Source organism: Hyperolius riggenbachi, chromosome 6, assembly GCF_040937935.1.
Source record: "Hyperolius riggenbachi isolate aHypRig1 chromosome 6, aHypRig1.pri, whole genome shotgun sequence".
Lineage (NCBI taxonomy): Eukaryota > Metazoa > Chordata > Amphibia > Anura > Hyperoliidae > Hyperolius > Hyperolius riggenbachi.
In genome coordinates, this window is record NC_090651.1 from 170607717 (window position 1) to 170629505 (window position 21789).

At 43.8% G+C, this 21789-nt stretch overlaps 1 protein-coding gene across 1 annotated transcript in view; it reads left to right on the forward strand.

The window, feature by feature from the left end:
* The window catches only part of EP300 (E1A binding protein p300), a 264101-nt gene that overhangs the window by 200545 nt on the left and 41767 nt on the right, over positions 1–21789 (forward strand). The window contains exon 19 of the mRNA XM_068242112.1: positions 8136–8224. Within this exon, the coding sequence (XP_068098213.1) occupies positions 8136–8224 (89 nt within the window). The remainder of the gene's footprint in view (positions 1–8135; positions 8225–21789) is intronic.

The following is a 21789-nucleotide window of genomic DNA, read 5'->3' on the forward strand; positions in this document are numbered from 1 at the left end:
CTCCCGAGGTAGGTATCCCCCAGAGAGTTTTTCTTTTTACAGGTTTTCTTTAAAGGACAACTATTACAGATATTTGTAAAATTTTAAATGCATGTTTATTTGTTGTACATTTTTCCCAGAGTAATATGTGCTATAAAATTTGATTTTCCTATGTAGTTGTCACAGTAGCTAGTAAAAATCTGACAGATACTGAAATAATTTTGGCTAGATCTGCTCATGGGAGATTTTCAATATTTTCTTTATTCTTTTCAAAAGCCTTTCGTGGAAAGGACCTGTATAATGCTGTTGGAAAGCCAGTAATGTTCTCATGTTCACAATGTTCTGGCAGTCTGATTGTGCCACTGCCATCTGGGGAGTGTTTTTGAAAATAAAGGGATTCCTGAGAATCCCCCCATAAGGAGATGTATTAGTCCATAATCTGTCAGATCTGTCATATTCCTACTGAAAGTGACAGGAACTTTACAGAGAAAAAATGATGCAAAGCTCTCTTGCCCCCCTCTGGATCACCACGTGGATTGAAGGAATCCATAAATAATGCTTCTAAAACAAATTATTTTGGGCATGTCCACCAGTTGTATATCATATCACCCGCCAATGTGCAACCTTGAAAGCACTTCACACTTTCATCAGGACTAAAGAAATCACATGTCTCACGTGGGGCGCATGTATGTGAGAGAGTGCAGAGATGGAACCAGCGGCGGACGCAGACAGGTAAAGTATTCATGGATCAGAGGGCACATTTTACAATAGGGGGGTTTCCGCTGCACTTGTCTCTTGTCCTGATATTACATGCAGCTACTTCCATGCACCCAATCAAGCACGTCCGTCTGACATCATGCAGAATTTCTGATTGATACAATGCCCGAAATAGGTTGCATCGTCAATCGTGCATGCTCTTGGTGGCACCGATTTTCATCCGAGTATATTAATCGAATCGGATGGTCGGTTGGCCGACTAGTTGCCTAAGATGGCCATACATCAATTGGCATAATGTATGGCCACCTTAAGTACCAGCTAGCGAGTACTTTGTATGCCAACTCAACTGTGTGAAGGTTAATTGAGCATTTAGCCATTGTTTTCATTGTCAGACTGATTAAGCACATATGGCAATTAGTTAGTCCAGGGGAAGGCTAAAAACCTTATAAGGCCTGGTCCAGTTATCTTTAAAGTGTACCCGAGCCAAAGCTTGGGTACAAATTCAGGTGCTTAACTTGAGAGGATAAACTTAGAATCCTACTGAGGCCTCCCTCGCTACTCCATTGTTCCTCGTCCCTGAGCACAGCCTCCAGGTAGATTAGCAAAATGGCATTGTCGCTAATCCTTTCGGGGCCAGGCAGCGCCTCTTCCGGGATCAAGGCCGCGCATGAGCAGTAAGCTGGAGATGCGGCTCTGTACATGCAGGTTTGCGTCGCTACTGTGTGGCTATGATCCAGGAAGAGGAGCTGTGCAGCCCCGATGTGGAGGGCCGTGCACAGCAATGGGGGGGGGGGGGGGGAGGGGGGCTTCAGCCATGTAGGGAAGCCTCAATAGGATCCTTAGGCTTTCCTCTTTTCAGGGTGAGTATCTGATTTTGAACTCGAGCTTCGGGTTCACTTTAACCACCTTAGTGGTATGGACAAGCTCAGCTCGTCCATTACCGCCAGAGGGTGCCGCTCAGGCCCTGCTGGGCCGATTTTGATAAAATAAAAAGCAGCACACGCAGCCGGCATTTTGCGGCGGCGAAAGAGGGTCCCCCCAGCCGCCCGAGCCCTGCGCAGCCGGAACAAATAGTTTCGGCCAGCGCTAAGGGCTGGATCGGAGGCGGCTGACGTCAGGACGTCGATGACGTCACTCTGCTTGTCGCCATGGCGACGAGGAAAGCCAAGCAAGGAAGGCTGCTCATTGCAGCCTTCCTTGTTACTTATGCTTGCCGGAGGCGATCAGAAGAACGCCTCCGGAGCGCCCTCTAGTAGGCTTTCATGCAGCCAACTTTCAGTTGGCTGCATGAAATAGTTTTTTTTTTTAATTTAAAAAAAAACCTCCTGCAGCCGCCCTGGCGATCTCAATAGAACGCCAGGCTGGTTAATAGGGAAAATTCTTCCTGACTCCAGATGGCAGTCAGATAAATCCCTGGATCAATTCTTCCAGGTATTACCTAGTAATTATAGCCATGGATGCTCTTCAATGCAAGGAAAGCATCCAAGCCCTCTTTAAATGAAGATATGGAGTTTGCCGTAACTACTTCCTGAGGGAACATGTTCCAGATTTTAACCACTCTTACGGTAAAGGACCCCTTTCTAAATAGATGGCAAAAACTTTTTTCCTTCATATGCAGATTGTGTCCCCTTCCTTGTCCGTAGGACAAAAAGCTCATCTGCCAAACGTTTGTACTGCACTCTGATGTATTTATACATGTTAATCAGGTCACCTCTCAGTCATCTATTTTTTTTTTTTTTTTTATTTTTTTTTTAGAAGCTAAATAAGTCTAGTTTGTCCAAGCTTTCTTGGTAAGTGAGCTGCTCTTCCATCCCTCTGATCAATTTAGTTGGCCAGTCTTTGTACCCATTCTAGAAGGTCAATGTCCCTTCTATAGTATGGTGCCCAAAACGTTTCCCATACTCCAGATGTGGCTTCACAAGTGATTTATACAGAGGTAGTAGTATACTGGCATCTCAAGATATTTCATGTTTTATCCATCACAGAATTTTATTAGCTTTAGCTACCACTACTTGACATTGTAGACGATTGCTTAACGTATCAACCAGTATTCCCAAGTCCTTTTCAAAGTCTGATGTTCCCAGCTAACGATCACACTTGGGAAGGGGTCAGAATCATACTAGGCGGGGAGCTGGGGAATCTCATTTGGAGAACGAGTATCTAATTGCAAACGCTCCCAAAATTTTACAGTATACAAATCGCAGCCACATGAATGCTGCCATAGGGAAACATTGTCATAGCGCTTTCAAAGCTCTGGAAACCCCCTGAAAAGCACAGCAGTGTGATGGGGCCTTAGTGCCATAGCCCTGCCCCCATCGTCACATGTATGACCAGATATCATTCACCACTTCCTGCATGCAATGTACATGACTCCTGCTGCTGGACATTTTACTAAGAGCATAAGAGTGCCGACTAAAGGCGCGTACACACGCCATACTGTAGCTAACAATGACCCCCCCGCTGGGCTACAGTACGGCGGGTGTGCGCGTAAAATAGCACAGATTTAACTGAACAATCGGGGGTTAATTTAAGCTAGTGAAGGACATTTGGCTGTTTGTGATTGCGTGCAAGCAGAGCAGATTACAAAGCAAGTATAGTGAGACAGGAGGCAAAGTGAATGCTGCAAGTTCATGTTACAGCAGGGTGTAAAACAGCTTGTCACATACAGTATTTGACACTGATCTCTTGCAGTGTTTGAATGGACATATTTTAAAAAGTGTTGTAAATCCTTTGAAATAAAGATTTGGAATTAACAATTTTATAGGACAAGAAGTCCATAGTTAAACCTTCTGTGTCGGGCAAGAAAAATTAGCTGAAAGCGGTATGTCTGACACAGCGTTGGGCATGCCACTCAGATTTTGTAGAATAGTTTAGCTAGAAGTGCCCCAGTATAGGCAAGCTAACTATAGGATGTATGTATATATCCCTCCTGCCCCCTCCCCCCCCCGCGATGATTCTTTTGATTTCAGCCCCCCCTCTCCACGTCCATTCCCCCCTCCCTTCCTTTCCCTCTGCAGTGATAGCGGGTGGCCAGCACAGTTACTCAACATTCCTCTCGCCTAGGTCGATCCCACCACCCGCTCTGGTCTTTTATCTCTGTCTACAGTTCCGAGGCACGGCATGATGACATCAAGCTGCGCCCTGGTACTATGCTGAGGCACCTATAGCTGGCTAACCTATACTGGGGACACCTATAGCCGGAGCAGTGCTTTTCGGCGCTGCTAGATTTGGGCGCAGCCGGCGCCACCATAGGCTACAATAGGAATCACAACTGAGCAGCGCTCAGTAACGTCGGCGCCGTCAGAAGACTGAGCCAAGGTTGCTTAAAAACACAATAATTCGGCCTCCACCAGTCGCTGGAAGCCGAATTATATCATTCCCCCACTATCCATGGAGTGGGAATAGTAATTAATATGGCCCGGACGGATCAGCAATATACCGGCTGTATCCTGCGCCCAAGTCTACTGGCGCCAATTTCAAATGTATGCCCTATATCTGGCTAACCTATACTGGGGACACCTATACTTGGCTAACCTATACTGGGGCACCTAAAGCTTGCTAACTATACTGGTGTATCTATAGATGGCTAATCTATACTGGGGCACTTACACCTTGCTACATTATACTGGGGGCACCTATACTTGTCTATCTGTTGGCGTGCTGATATCTTGTCGTGTACCTCCAATGGTGACCTGTTCCCAGGCGATCTGTTTTGATGACGCCAGGGTCACGCAAAATCATCTCATTTTGGGGAATAATTTTTACATTTTAGTTTTGATTTGATTTTGTGTTTCAAGCTTTCATTATACGCAAAATGTTTAGTAGACCCTGGCTTGACACATTTTGAGAAGTTACAGGAAAAAGAGTTATGAAAATTAATTGATTTTTGCACAGAAATCCAGCAATAACTAAACATCAGGGAGGTTAAAGTTCATTTGGGTTTCAAGACAGTCTTGCTGGATTACAATTTCCTGTGAATAGAAGGGTCAGGGGAGGGGGCTTTGTGCTTCTGCACTAATGGAGTGGAGAGCATCTGTCTACTGCAGTAGTGCAGTAGCCAGGAGATAAATTACTCACCAGAAGAAATAGAGCTGCTGGAGTTGCGACCTCTCTGCTCCTCCTGTGCACGGCCTGGCCTCCAGCTCCTTCAAAGCTTTCTGTTACAGGGCTTTCCCGCCCTCCATGCCACTGATGGGAAGGAGCTGCAGAGATGGTGTCTGACTGCCACCATCTGACTGCACAAACGCAGTCGCTGCCCACTATATCAAGTGCAGAGGAAAGAAATTTGTGAAGGAGGCTACTGATGACAGCTGCGTGGTCGCATAAATTAGCCGGGCGGAGCACCCCCTGATGGGCTCTAGGGAGATCACTGTTCTATGAGGTGATAAAAGATTTGGAAAAAACGTATTGGTAAATACAAATGAATTGTTTTTGCTGGTAATCAAGGGGTTTCTGGTTGGTTTCACAGACTCATGATGTTCAACCTCAACGTTATAGCATGTTAAAGGCCATCTGAGAAGACTATAGCTGTGCCAGTAAATAGCTGGGGCAGGCCTTCTGTCTAGTTTATTTATAGCAGTTGTATTTAAAGAGAAACTCCGACCAAAAATTGAACTTTATCCCAATCAGTAGCTGATACCCCCTTTTACATGAGAAATCTATTCCTTTTCACAAACAGACCATCAGGGGCTGCTGTATGACTGATATTGTGGTGAAACCCCTCCCACAAGTAACCCCTCCCACAAGAAAAGTTCAAACTTTTGTGGGAAATGGCTGTTTACAGCTGTTTCCAACTGCCAAAAACCATGCAGCAGCTACATCACCTGCCAACAGTAAAACGTTCACTTGGAGTTCCTCTTTAAAGTGGTTGAAATCAACTTCAACAACTAACGGTACCCATACACTAATAGATGGGCACCTGACATGGTCAAAAGATCAATACCTCTCTGGTCAGAATGTGATCTTGTACTGATCAAATCCTTTTACATACTAGACATAGGCCTCGATTCATAAAGCATTCCCGCATTCGGAAATGCTGAAAACTGCTCACTTTACCGACCACACAGCAAAATCTGTATTCATAAAGGCTTTTTCCGCATGAAAAGCCGACATTCGCGAGCAGAGTGATCAATCACCGCCTTGCGCGGTGATTATCATAGCAAAAGTAACAAGTAGTCAATTCATAAAGATTAGAGGTAGCGGTATGCGGACGGGTATTACCGCTACCTCTGATGTGGCGAGAAGCGTGCGGAATACAGTGCAGTGAATGGGACAGACCTCCCAAGCAGCTGCAGAGAGAACACCGCACGGAGGGATTCCGCCTGCTTCTCCTGTTTCCGCATGTCTCCCGACAGCCTAACGCCTGCCTACAGCGGAATATCTCCGCACGCCTGTCACAACTAGCAAAATTTTTATGAATTACCACCCTGAAGGCGGAAATACCGACAGCGGTGTTTCCCCGCTCAACGTTACCTTCCCGACAGCACTTTTATGAATCGAGGCCATAGATGTTAAATAGATTTAAGATCGGAATCCATGAACTACTGCAGTGTTGCACTGACCAATACAGTGCAGTGCTATTGGCCATTTATCTACCGCTCCTTTTCCATCGTAGCTCTCCACTATTTGCTTCCACTGCCTTAACTAGCACTTTATTTAGTGTGCTGTAATTTATACTGATTTGTAAATAAACCCATCCCTTATATGTTACGGCAAAGCCAGAGGTTGACTAAATGGGAATTAGCAGGCCATATCTCAAAATGGCCAATTTAGTTGTAACATCACCGGCCAAAGTCTAACATTGGCCAGCCAATGTGCAAAATGGATTTCCTACCATTTCACTATTTGCCTGGTGTCTTGTCACTCTCTTGGAAATTACAGACTCTGGAGAGGTGGTAAGCACAGGAGAAGGGGGAGGTTCATTTTTTTTTTTTTTTTTTTTTTGTCACCTCACCTGCCAAGGTTAGATTTATTCTATTACATCTGACCTTGGCCACATTTCTTGGCCACTTACCACATTGGCCAACCAATTCGGAAGCTGGCAACAGTTCTGGCTTCGGCCATAACATATATAAATATCAAATTGTATGTCATTAGCAGTCCTGAGGAGAGCACATTCTGCAGTGGCAAAAGGGTATACCTTTCAGGATTTTACTGCCCATGAATTGCGCTTGCGGGACTTTGAATTTGCTATGGCTTTGGCATGCTCAAATAGCTTAAAGGGATCCAAGCAGCTCTTGCTTCAAATAGTTGCAAGGGCTGACATTGTTCAGAAGCTCAACCCCTGCTGTTTTAAAAGTGCTGTTATCCAGGCTAGGTGTGACATTCTTCAACTGTAACTGATGTTTTCTGTTTGAAGTACAATGGGGGTTTGTTTGTGGTCAATTAAGTCTAAAGAGGCAATTTCTTATCTGTTTTCACCATCTCCTGCTCAGGGACCACAGGTGGCTAATTTAACTCTTAGATGTAAAAAAATGAGGTAAAATTAAAGTTTTTTTTAATAATAAACCACGTTTTTAGAATGCATTTTTTATTTGGTATAGAGCTGCCCTGGGTGTTAAAAATGATGCTCGGTTCACTTTAAGAGGCCATGTGTGAGGCAATTTAACTAGTTACCGCCCCACTGGCGGTATAATCTACGCCCCGCAGGACTTCATCTGAAGTCCCAGGGGTTTAGATATTAGTCTATTGCCGCTGTGTGCACTCCCGTCGGCTCTCGCTCGCTGTTCTTGGGAACACTGTTCCCATTCACTGATCTAAGTGCCCAATATCCATGAGTTATGACATCAATGAGATGCTAGAGTTCATTGGAAAAAAATGAAAGTATTGCGTACACACGTTACTTCTTGTTACAAGTGTCCAGCGGCAAAAGTAAAATCAAAATAAAGTGGCCAAAAAGTAAAGTTACACCTTAAAACTTCAATGCTGGTTTAAATAGCATTGATTAACTCCTTACCGCCCCTCCCATAGTTACCCAAATAAACTTTAATAATAAAGTGACATTTAAGAAAAATATATTACCTTAGAAACTAAACTTTTTTAATATGTATGTCAGAGTGTATATTACAAAAAAAGTGCTTGTTATTAGTGACGGATGCAAAACTGAAAAAAATACACCTTTATTTCCAAATAAAATATTGTCGCCATACATTGTGTTAGGGGCATAATTTAATTGTACCACCCAGCATAATGTAGCACCCAAAGAAAGCCTAATTGGTGGCGAAAAAAACAAGGTATAGATTTTGTTGTGATTAGTAGTGGCCCTGAAGGGGAAAAAAACATCAGTTGCAAACTAGTTAAGTCCTTTGAAACCATTATAGTTTTACAGAATTTTCATTATGTCTGTTAATGCATTGATATCTGCTAATCCTCTGATCTCTACATTATTTTTTGGGTGTGCATTTCCATTGATATTTGATGTTTAACTTTATTTTACACAGCTTGAATTTTCACCACAGACACTATGCTGCTATGGGAAACAGTTGTGCACAATCCCACGTGATGCTACATATTACAGTTACCAAAACAGGTATGTTGATCTGAATACTTACTCATTTTATAGTTTGGAGGTCCCACCAAATTGTAATATATGTTGCAGAGTATTTCAAACCTGTGAGATTTTGTTGCTGTCTGTGTTTTTTTTTCTTTGCCTTTATTACAGATTCCATTCATATCTGTCATTGAAAACAATCGGGGTAAAGGCACGTACACACACCGTATTTTTACGTCAGACCCTCCTGCGGTCGTACAGCTGACAGTAGCAAGTGACTACAAGCTGTCGGCAGACTGATGAGACAAAAATGTTTGCAAAAATACGGCGTGTGTACTATTAAAGATTACTATTATGTGTGTGTATTAAAAAATGTGCCTTTCTTTACTCCAGAAACACAGACCGCAATCAAGTCTGCAGAGCTTCTGATTATTCATGACACTACTAGGAAAATGTTTTCTTTCCTCTGCCATGCAAAATTGAGAAACCAAGTTGGAGTTGAGGGAAAAAAAAGCTTCAGAGACTTATTCAGATACAAAAAAACAATTGGGTTTTTTTTAGTGGTAGTTAGGGCAGTTGAATACAATTTTACTCTTGAAAATGTAACCTTTACGTTAATAAAACCAGTTTACGAGATATCTGCATCAAAATATCTAATATCAAGTGCAAGCTCTGACATTTTAGGCCTGGAGCCCACTAGATCGGTCTCGGCAGCGATTTGTGCATTCTAGGAATCGCTGGCGATTCCAAAACCGCTAGGCTAATCATTTCAATTTTCCGAATGTGCAGTCATTTTGCCTGCAGCATCTTTGGAGCGATTTTGTTCAGAGAATGCATGGGCAAAACTGATATTACCAGAAATCGCTCTGTTTTTGAGAGCCGATTTGAGATATGTAGTGGACCCCAGGCCTTACATATACAATATTGGATTGAGCCATAACTGTATTGATATTTAATCAATGCTCAAAGCCTGACAAATATTAAAGTTGCTTCTTTAGAGGCTATTGACTGACAACTCATATATGCAAAAAGGCCTATACACCAGATTTCAATATATAACTAATTGACAAGTGGATAGCCTGACAGTCTTTCATATAGGTACACACACACACACACACACACACACACACACACACACACACACACACACACACACACACACACACACACACACACACACACACACACACACACACACACACACACGGTTCCAAGGTGCCCCCCACACACACACCACAGGTGGTTCCAAGGTGCCCCCCCCCCCACGCACACACACACACACACACCACAGGTGGTTCCAAGGTGCCCCCACACACACACACACACACCACAGGTGGTTCCAAGGTGCCACACACACACACACACACACACACACACGTGGTTCCAAGGTCACACACACACACACAAACATGGTTCCAAGGTCACACACACACACACACACACACACACACACACACAAACACAAACATGGTTCCAAGGTCACACACACACACACAAACATGGTTCCAAGGTCACACACACACCACAGGTGGTTCCAAGGTGCCCCCCACACAACCACAGGTGGTTCCAAGGTGCCCTACACACACACACACCACAGGTGGTTCCAAGGTGCCCCCCCCCCCACACACACACACACACACACCACAGGTGGTTCCAAGGTGACACACACACACCACAGGTGGTTCCAAGGTGACACACACGCACCACAGGTGGTTCCAAGGTGCCACACACACACACACACACACACACACACACACACACACACACACACACACACACACACACACACACACACACACACGGTTCCAAGGTGCCACACACACACACACACACACACACACACACGGTTCCAAGGTGCCCCACACACACCACAGGTGGTTCCAAGGTGCCCCCCCCCCCCCCCCCACACACACACACCACAGGTGGTTCCAAGGTGACACACACACACCACAGGTGGTTCCAAGGTGCCACACACACACACCACAGGTGGTTCCAAGGTGACACACACACACACACACACACACACACACACACACGTGGTTCCAAGGTGCCACACACACACACACAAACATGGTTCCAAGGTCACACACACACACACACACACACAAACATGGTTCCAAGGTCACACACACACACACACCACAGGTGGTTCCAAGGTGCCCCCCACACAACCACAGGTGGTTCCAACACACACACACACACACACACACACACACACACACACACGGTTCCAAGGTGCCACACACACACACACACACACACGGTTCCAAGGTCACACACACACACACACACACACAAACATGGTTCCAAGGTCACACACACACACACACACACACACAAACATGGTTCCAAGGTCACACACACACACACACACACACACACACAAACATGGTTCCAAGGTCACACACACACACACACACCACAGGTGGTTCCAAGGTGCCCCCCACACAACCACAGGTTGCACACACACACACACACACACACACACACACACAAACATGGTTCCAAGGTCACACACACACACACACAAACATGGTTCCAAGGTCACACACACACACACCACAGGTGGTTCCAAGGTGCCCCCCACACAACCACAGGTGGTTCCAAGGTACCCCACACACACACCACAGGTGGTTCCAAGGTGCCCCACACACACACACACACACACACACCACAGGTGGTTCCAAGGTGACACACACACACACCACAGGTGGTTCCAAGGTGCCACACACACCACAGGTGGTTCCAAGGTGCCACACACACCACAGGTGGTTCCAAGGTGCCACACACACCACAGGTGGTTCTAAGGTGCCACACACACACACACACCACAGGTGGTTCCAAGGTGCCACACACACACACACCACAGGTGGTTCCAAGGTGCCACACACACACACACCACAGGTGGTTCCAAGGTGCCACACACACACACACACCACAGGTGGTTCCAAGGTGCCACACACACACACACCACAGGTGGTTCCAAGGTGCCACACACACACACACACACACACACACACACACACACACACACACACACACACACACACACACACCACAGGTGGTTCCAAGGTGCCACACACACACACACACACCACAGGTGGTTCCAAGGTGCCACACACACACACACACACACACACACACACACACACACACACACACACACACACACACACACACACACACACACACCACAGGTGGTTCCAAGGTGCCACACACACACACACACACACACACACACACCAGAGGTGGTTCCAAGGTGCCACAAGCTTTGAGCTCTAGTCTAAAGGAGACCTGAGGTGAACTAACTTATTGAAAAGGTGGATACATGCATGTGTGCGAAGGAGTCCTTGTGCTATCTGCTCACCCCACTCAGTGACATCCTCCTCCGTTCACCTATAAACAGCTCCATTAGTGGGCGCAAGTCAATCAAGTCATGCACTAGTACGCATGCGGCACACCTGCTATGCACAGATCACTCCCAGCCGCAGGAGCATGATCAAGGAGGCATGCCGCCTGGCGCTCAACAGAGGGGGATGCCAGTGAACAGGGGGAGCAGAAACCATGGGGACCCTGCCCACACACGAATGTAGACACCCTTTCAACAGGTCAGTTCAGCTCTGGTATACTTTAAAGTAAAAGTTGTGGCTGGATGCATTTAGAGTTTGTATTTGTGATGTCAGTCATGTGTTATACTGCATATAAGATATTTGAATGTGGATGTACAACATATGGTTTTGTTATATAATGCCCATAAAAAAATATGTATCTGAGTTGAGCTGGAGCTATATTTTTCTAGAAAATGTATTGGGGTGTACCTTACCTTATCTGTGTGAGATGTGGGCTGTTGAAATTTTCTTTTAGGGCTGGTTCTTACTCTGATTACAAAAACGTACGATTTTGGGGCACAAAGCTTCGGGGGGTTTTGTGCAATTTGTGATTCCCTTTCAAGAGAATGAGAATTGCATCCCAATTGCTGCCAAAATGCTGCATATAGCGTGTTTTACAATGTATGCAAATTGTAAATGTTGCTTTGAGAATGATCCTATACATTTGATTCAGGGTTTTGCTGATCGCTGGCGACCAGCAAAGCACTGAGAAACACCCCCGTGTGATCTAGCCCTCAAAGTACACCTGAAATGGAAAACATATGGTGGCTGTGATATTAATTTCCTTTTGAACAATACCAGTTCCCGGGCAGTCATGCTGATCTCTTTGGCTGAAGTAGTGTCTGCCACCAGCCTGCTCCTTCACATATCCCTGTTGATCCAGAGGAAGGCGAAAAACCCTTACAAGACATGGTCAAATTAGCCCCAAAAGGGAAAAAATTCCTTCCCGACTCCAGATGGCAATCCGATAAAATCCCTGGATCAACATCATTGGGCATTACCTAGTAATTGTAGCCATGGATGTCATTCAACGCAAGGAAAGCATCTAAGCCCCCTTTAAATACCGGTATAGAATTTGCCATAACTACTTCCTGTGGCAATGCATTCCACACCTTAATCACTCTTAAGGGGCCCATACACCTAACGATTTTCCCGCCGATATGCAGCAGATTCGATCACTGTGATCGAATCTGCTATGAAATTGTTGCGCAAACGCTGACAGAACGATTTCCGTCTGAAAACAATCATTCCCGTCGATCGGTCCGTGCAGAAGATTTCGCTTGATCGCCAGCGGGTCGGGAGTGCGTCGATAGCGGCGTTCGAATGCCCGACGACCGACGCTAGCGGCAATACATTACCTGCTCCGGCCGGCGCCAGTCCCCGCTGTCACCGCTGCTCCTTCTCCGCTGGGTTCCGGGTTCCGGCTGGCTTCACTTACTTCCTGTCCCGACAGGAAGTTTAAACAGTAGAGCGCCCTCTACTGTTTAAACTTCCCCGGACAGGGAGTTCAGTGAAGCTGGAGCCCAGAGCGGAGAAGACAGCGGAGACCGGGGGACACGCGCCGGCTGGATCAGGTAATGTATGCGCGGGGGTGGCAGCTCCACAGATTGTGATCGGTTTCATGCTGAAATCAATTCACAATCTGTTTGCAGTAAAGGCAGCCATACAATCCCTCTCTGATCAGATTCGATCAGAGAAGGATCTATCTGTTGGTCGATCTGATGGCAAATCGACCAGTGTATGGCCACATTTACTGTAAAGAACCCTTTCCTAAATAAATGGCTAAAATGTTTTTCCTACATGCGCAGATCATGTCCTCTAGTCCTTTGAGAAGTCCTAAGGACAAAAAGCTCATCCGCCAAGCTTTTATATTGCCCTCTGATGTATTTATTCATGTTAATAAGATCCCCTCTAAGGCGTCTTTTCTCTAGACTAAATAAACCCAGTTTATCTAACCTTTCTTGGTTAGTGAGACCTTCCATCCCACGTATCAGTTTTGTTGCTCGTCTCTGCACCTGCTCTAAAACTGCAATATCTTTCCTGTAATGTGGTGCCCAGAACTGAATTCCATATTCCAGATGTGGCCTTGCTAGAGAGTTACAGGGGCAATATTATGCTAGCATCTCGAGTTTTTATTTCCCTTTGAATGCATCCCAAAATTGTTAGCTTTAGCTGCAGCGGCTTGGCATTGAGTCCGATTTGACCTTGTTGTCGATGAGTACTCCTAAGTCCTTCCCCAAGATTGATGTCCCCAACTGTATCCAATTTTTGTATGGTGCTAGACCATTGGTACGACCAAAATGCATGACTTTACATTTTTCAACATTGAATTTAATCTGCCATTTATGTGCCCATATAGCCATCCTATCCAGATCCTGTTGCAATATGTCCCCATCTTCCTGAAAGTTGATGATTCTGCACAATTTTGTATCATCTGCAAAAATAGCAACATTGCTTACTACTGCATCTACTAGGTCATTAATAAATAAATTGAAGAGCACTGGACCCAGTACAAACCCCTGTGGGACCCCATTGCTAACAGTCACCCATTTTGAGTATGATCCATTGACCACATCTCTTTGTTTTCTGTCCATTAGCCAGTTCCCTATACATGCACACAGACTCTTCCTCAGTCCTTGCATCCTCAACTTTTGCACCATACTTGTGTGGAACAGTGTCGAAGGCCTTTGCAAAGTCCAAGTATATCACATCTACAGCATTCCCTATATCCACATTAGCGTTCACTACCTCATAAAAGCTGAGCATGTTAGTCACAGGATCTGTCTTTAGTAAACCCATGTTGATGCTGAGAAATAAGATTATTTTCTACTCTGAAGTCATGTATAGTCTCTCTTAGTAACCCCTCAAATAGTTTGCATACAACTGATGTTAAGCTTACAGTTCTATAATTTCCTGGATCTGATTTTTTGCCCTTCTTAAATAATGGGAAAACGTGGGCTGTACACCAATCCACTGGGACTCTGCCAGTTGAAATAGTCACAAAAGATAAGATAAAGGGGTTTACCTATAATTGAACTTAATTCCCTTAGGACCCGAGGATGCATGCCAGGGCCAGGTGCCTTGTCTATTTTTTGTTAATTTAGTCTTGCCTTCACTTCTTCCTGCGTTAAGTATTTAATATTACAGTTGGAAGATTGAGACTCTTTTGCATCTGTAATTTGCAACAGTGATGTTTCCCTTGTGAAGACAGAAGCAAAGAAAGCATTTAATAACTCTGCCTTACCTTGGTCATCCACCATTAAGTTCCCACCCTCATCCTTTAGGAGTCCAATACAGTCAACCTTTCTTTTTTTTTTTTTTTTTTTTTTTTGAGTTGATGTACTTGTAAAACGTCTTTGGGTTAGATTTGATATCCCTAGCGATTTGATTTTCAGCTTCAATCTTTGCCAGCCTAATTTCTTTTTTTACAACTTTTATTGCGCTCCTTATAATTGCTTAATGTAGCCTCTCTCCCCTTCTGTTTTAGGACCTTATAGACATTCACCTTCATTTTATCTCTAACCTTTCTATTCATCCATAGAGGCCTTTTTTTATTCCTAGACATTTTGTTTCCATATGGGATATACATACTACAATATTGATTGAGAATAAGTTTAAAAGCTTGCCATTTCCCTTCAGTGTCCTACCCTTGTAGTACATTATCCCAGTTCACCAAACTTGGTGCCTGCCTGAGTTGATTGAACTTTGCTTTTCTAAAATTCATAGTTTTAGTGGTCTCGCTGCCCTGCGACCTCTGTCACCAGATCAAACGTTATCATGTTGTGATCACAATTTCCCAAATGTTCTTGAACCTGCACATTTGATACGTTATCTGGTCTATTAGAAATGATCAAATCCAGTAACGCATTCCGCCTAGTTGGTTCCGTTACCATTTGAGTCAAGTAATTGTCCTGTAGTGATGCCAGAAATTTGCTGCTTTTACCAGAATAGTTAGCCTCAATACTCCAGTCAATGGCCTCAATTCACGGAGCATTATCAAACGTTTATCAAACACTTTATCAAACGTTTGAAAATTTATCTCATGGGTAAAATCTCATTTTAAATTCACTAAGGTGTTATATATTTATTGAATGTTTTACCGATAAAACGTTCAACAAATATATAACACCTTAGTGAATTCAAAATGAGATTTTACCCATGAGGTAAATTATCAAACGTTTGATAAAGTGTTTGATAAACGTTTGATAATGCTCCGTGAATTGAGGCCAATGTCTGGAAAGTTGAAGTCACCCATAACTATGACCTCATTTTTACTTGCAGCTTTTTCAGTCTGCTGTAGTAATTGCAGTTCTGCAGCTTCATGAATATGTGGTGGCCTGTAGCATACCCCAATAAGCAATCGGCAACCTTTATTTCCACCATGAATATTTACCCAAACGGACTCCACATCTTCACAATCTTCCTCCATCTCCTCGTTCAGGACAGCTGTAAAAGAATTCTTAACAAAGAGACAAACCCCTCCACTTTTTTTCCCTTCTCCATCCTTCCTAAACACATTGTATCCCTCTAAATTCGCTATCCAGTCATGGCTTTCATCCATCCATCCATCCATGTCTCGGTTATTCCCACAATGTCATAGCCTTTGTCACTCAGAATGAACTCTAGTTTGTCCATTTTGTTTGCAAGGCTCCTAGCATTGATTACCATGCACTTTGTTTCTACCACCACATTTTCCAATTTTGGTTATGAAATTGGCTACTTGAAGTTTTACCAACCTCCTTACTCTTTACACTGTCTCCACCCCCCATAATGTTAGGCTCCCACTGTCTTTTTACCTTGTCTACATATTGAGACTTTACCCTCCTGCCTCCCCCCAGATCCTTGTTTAAAATCTCCAACCGTTTAGCCATCTTCTCCCCCAATGCAGCTGCACCCTCCCCATTAAGGTGCAGCCCATCCCTGCTGTAGAACCTGTAGCCGACTGCAAAGTCTGCCCAGTTCTCCAGGAACCCAAACCCCTCCTTCCTACACCAATTTCTCAGCCACTTATTTAACTCCCTAAGCTCCCTCTGTCTCTCAGATGTGGCACTGGCAGTATTTCAGAAAACACCACCTTGGAGGTCTTTGCTTTAAGTTTATCTCAAATGTAATGTATAAATGCACACACAGGTGGGCACATTTATACATTGGGGGGCAGCGGCGGGGGTTTCGTCGTCTCATCGCTCGTTCCGAAATCGGCCGCCGTACCGCAGCACACCGATCAACCAACTTCGACCCGACACCTTGCATCAGGCGTGATAGAGTAATGCGACCAATTTCGGCCCGAAATTGGTCAAATTGTCAGTCAGGCCTGCACTTGGCGGTGCTGATTTTCCACCAATTCGATAATAATCAAATTGGTTGGTCGATTGGCCGCCAAAATCGCCTGATGTATGGGCACCTTTAGAGGCAGTTTGTCATCAGGACTGCCATGCAATTTGTTTTGTTTAAAAGGAAATGTCTGCCTCCATGATTCTTATTTAAGGAGCGCTTTAAACTTTAATTTTTTGCAAGTTAACTGAGGAAATCATTTAGCAGAGATGGCATGTTTATTCATTGGTATTGTAAGGTGTACTACAGTATACGTTTGTTTTTTTCTTATTTTGGTAACGTTTGGTTTCTAAAATGTGCTGCTTATCGTCACCCCACTTCTGCTTCTGTTTAAACCCTGGCTATAGTCAGTAGCGGTCTTGGCTTCTATGCTCTGTCTAGGCATACAATAAGTAAAGGTACTAAATAATGGGTTTTTTCTATCACTAAATTTACAGAATTGGTACAGGCACCTATCTAATCCTATCTGAGAGTTGTATTTTGTGAAAAGCCACATTTTCCTTGTCCATGCTTATAGTTTGTGTGAAATTCAGAAAGCCCTGTGACGTGTGGTGCTTTTGACTGTAGTGGGGTTTTTTTTGTTTTTTTATTGCGTTAAGTTTATTTTTTTTCTGGAATTGATTGAATTAAGTGACATGTAAATGGGTGTGGCCATGATGGGATGTGGGTGGAGCTAACTAATGTAACCGATTAAAGAGAGCCCAAAGTGGGCTACGGATGAGTGGATCAGGTAGCCTTAGAAACCGCCGCTCCCATGGGATGCAATGGCCCACTTTCACTTTCATGACCTATAGGTCACAACGCTGCACGTGTGTCTCTCACAGCGTGCTGGGAGGCGGGGGAGCGGCAGGGATTGCGGCCAGGGAGGGCTGCCCAATGGCAGCTCTGGAAACTCTGCAGGAACGCCCCAGGCAGGTGTTTTGTACAGGGAATACCTTTTCCTGGTTTTAACTCTGAGATAGTGCCAAATATTGTTGCTAATCTCGGGGGGGTTATAGCGCAGCGGTGTGGGGACACAGAGGCATGCTATGAGGCAGAGAACATGCTTCTGTGTCCCATCTGCCCACCTCGGGTTCTTGTTAATGCAAAGACAGTAAGCCCAAATTTTATCCAAAAACAAAGTTGGGCAAAGCGACCCAAAAGGTAATTAGATCATGTTTCCCCCACTCACAAACAGCACATTGCAGAAGCCAGACTTTTTTGGCATCAAACACAGGCCCAGGGACAGCAGGCAGATCCCCTCATACAGCAAGTGAACAACAGGCTAAAGTGGAAAAAAATAACCACACACAGCTAAATGTCTGTCTTCCACTTATATTCTCAATAATAAAGGTGTCATGTTGGTCAGTACAGGATGTGTACTAACCCAGTAGGCAGTTTCCTCCATAAAATAAGGCGAAGTTCAACTTTAAAGTCAATGGGAATTAAAACAAAAAGAAAAAAAAACTGCCAGAGAGGAACTGTCGCGAAAATCCTAAAATTAAAAACCCACACAAATAAATATATTTCTTCCAGAGGAAAATGAGTCATGCATTACTTTTCTCCTCTGTTGCTGTCACTTACAGTAGGTAGTAGAAATCTGGCATTACCCGACAGGTTTTGGGTTAGTCCATCTCTTCATGGGGGATTCTCAGCAAGGGTTTTATTCTTTATAATGACATTCCATGAAAAAGATTTATACAAAGATGCTGGACAGCCTCCCCGCTCGCTGCACAATTTTCTGGCAGTTGGACAGAGCAACTGCCATTCACTAAGTGCTTTTAAAAGTAAAGAAAACCCTGAGAACCCCCCAAGAGAAGATGGGCTAGTCTAAAATCTGTCAGTAACCGCAACATAGGAGAAAAGTAATTTATAGCTCATTTTACTCGCTAAGAAACGTACTTCTTACTTGTATATGTTTGCGTGTATTTTAAATTTTAAGATTTTTGAGACAGAGGTCCTTTAAAGGGAAGGCTCTAGGTCTTATAGAGCCTTCCTGTTCCTCTCTTGGTCCCCCGTTCCAGCGCTGGCTCCCCTGGAGCAGTAATTGACCAATTTAGTCAAATACTGCTCTAATCTCCCGGCAGTTTGGAGCCGCCTGACTTCAAGAGGACTCAGCTCCCGAAGACTTCCGAAGTCCCCCATGGCGCGGGATTCAAACTGGGGTGCTTCCGCTGCAAAGAGGGGACCGAGAGAGGAGAGGGAAGGATCTATAGGACCAGCCCTCGGCCTCTCCTTAGTTAGGTAAGTTTCTGTTTTTTTTGTTTTTTTTTGCATTTCCCATTGACTTTGATGGTATTTGTTGTTTTATGTTCACACCTAGGGCGATTTGCAGGGTTATTTTTTTTTTTATTTTTTTTTTTGGAGTGCCGGTGATTTAAAAAAAAACACTCCCTAAACTCGCTTGTGCAATGAATCCTTATGGGATAGTTCATATCAGCGCGTTTTGTCTGCTTTCCGCTCAGCAAAGCGATGCCTGTACCATGTTAGGGCGATTTTGCTACAATGGAAGGTATAGGAAAAATGCAAAATGCTCACAAAATCGCTTTATGTAGCGATTGCATTCACCCCTTTTAGGAATAAATACATTGTATTTATTCTTTTCCGGGTCAAAGAGTTCACTTCCTGACTTGCTTCAGGAAGTGAAAAAACAAATCGCTCTACAAAAGCACCTCCTAAATTTTTCCACTGAGCAACGTGTGAGTGTTTGCACTTCTTGATAAATAAATCAAACCTGTATCAAGAAAAGAAAAAAGTTAAACATCAGTAGAGGGCAATCTCTGGATGGTCCAGAGGCTTACTGATCAATCCACGAGCTGATCGTTGTTGCACAGAGTTCCTCTGCATACATCTGACAAGAGCCTGTTGGATATGTTCTCGTGGCTGCCCCCTCCCTCCGTGTACAAGTGTGGACATGCTGCATATGCGCAACTTTGGCTACTCCTGTGCATTTAAATTGAAACAGCTTATTCACAAGGGGGGAGGGTAGCTGCAGACTAGTAGAGTGGGTCGAGGAGGAAATGAAACGCCAGGAACATCAAGCAGTTTCCTTCTACTTGGATAAGTATCTATTTTTTTCCCCCCTACCCGATACAGGTTTGCTTTAAAGGCAACCGGAAGTTAGGGGTAGATAGTGGCCGCCATATGCATTTCATTTTAATGCCAGTTTCCTGGCAGTTCTGTTCATTTCTTTAGCTACAGAAGTGTCTGAATCACTTACCTGAAACAAGCGTGCAGCTAATCTTTTCAGATTTTGGTCAGAAAAACCTCATCTGTATGCTTGTTCAGGGTCTATGGCTAAAAGTATTAGAGGTGGAGGATCTGCAGGACTGGCAGGCAACCATTACGGTTTAAAATCCTATGCCAGCCTCCACATCCCTCTCACTCCAGTTTCCCTTTAGGAGTGTGTGTATGCATATAAGACCGCAGGGATTTTGTGGCTTTTTACAATATTGTCCTTAGCAAACCTGATCTGGCACTGCAGCATTGCTAGCCTCATAGAATGTTCTTTTCCATTTGTCATGTTGAAACTGTATTTTCAGTTTGTGTCTTACTCCGCTATTTTTGTTTTGGGTTTTTTTATTTAACTTTTTTTATTACAATGCCAACTCTTATCATTTTAATTTTTTTTCCCTTTCCTTAACTGTAAAAGTTGTAAGCCTTATTCCATTGGGGAAAACACTTGCTTTTTGCAAGCATTATTATAAATACCATAATTTAGGCCCTATTTCAGCCACAAATATTAGCTATGCAGTTTGTTTTGAAATACGTTATTTTGCTGTTTTTATTTTAAATTATGTAATTAAAAAAATTACCTGATGCAGTGATTCATCAGTTCGCATCTCCTCCTCGCTGATATTTAGATGTCTTCTATATACCTCCATCAATTGTATCCTATTCAGTCATGAGTGAGTGTGAGTGAGCTGTCCGTAGACATTGGTAAGGAGGAGATGGATACTAGTTGCACGCCCAGTACATTTAATGTAAAATAAATGCATACAAATTTAAACTTTAGCATAATGCAAGGTTTATACGTATCCCTGACGTAGGCTTTCAGTCTTGTAGCAATATGTTTGTGAAGGCTGTAGCTGAAAGGATCTTTGGGGTAAAGGGATGTACAAGGTCTGTTAAAGATATGCTTTTAACTATGCTACTTGGCTGGCGTTTGAGCTGATCATGTGCTTTGAAAACTTGGTATATGACTGACCTGACATGTATGCTCCGCATACATTCAAATTCTGCTGGCAGCATGCCTTTTGCAAATCAGTAACTTAGGGCCTGTACACACTACTGCGTTTTTTATTCGCAAGGTCTTTTGAAAAATCATGAAAATCGTGAAGACCTGTAGACACTGGAGCAAGGAGCAATGCAATTTTTTTCTTTCTATTTTCATGAAAGCTTTGCGATATAAAAATCGCATGCGATTTTAAAAACTCTGCGCAAGCGCAGCAGTGTGTACAGGCCCTTAAGCTGCTTGATGCCAAGATGACATTGGTAAAGCACCCTAAAATCAATTCCAATTACTTGTCTTACGAAACAACGTTGGAATTTAAAGCCAATCTTTGGGCGAAACGCATCCACAAGTATTAAAAATACCTACTTACCACCTCCTCTAAATGGCTTAAATATGTGCTCGTTTAAAGCAGAAATCTACAGTTTAATTTTTGTTGTGGAGCAGCACTTGCTTCAAAACAGTTTTTCAAGCCTTTGAATGAGGGACATGCATGCTAATGGAATAGTTGCCAATTTATTTTTTCGTAGAGTTTGCCCATTCTTGGGGGCATTATTGTCCCAATCCCATGGTTTCTTATAAGCAGGAAAAAAGTAAAATATGTTTAAGCGGAGTAGGAAGACAAACTTTGCCCCACCCTGATTTGTGGTTTAATTAGTTTTTGTTAAATCTTT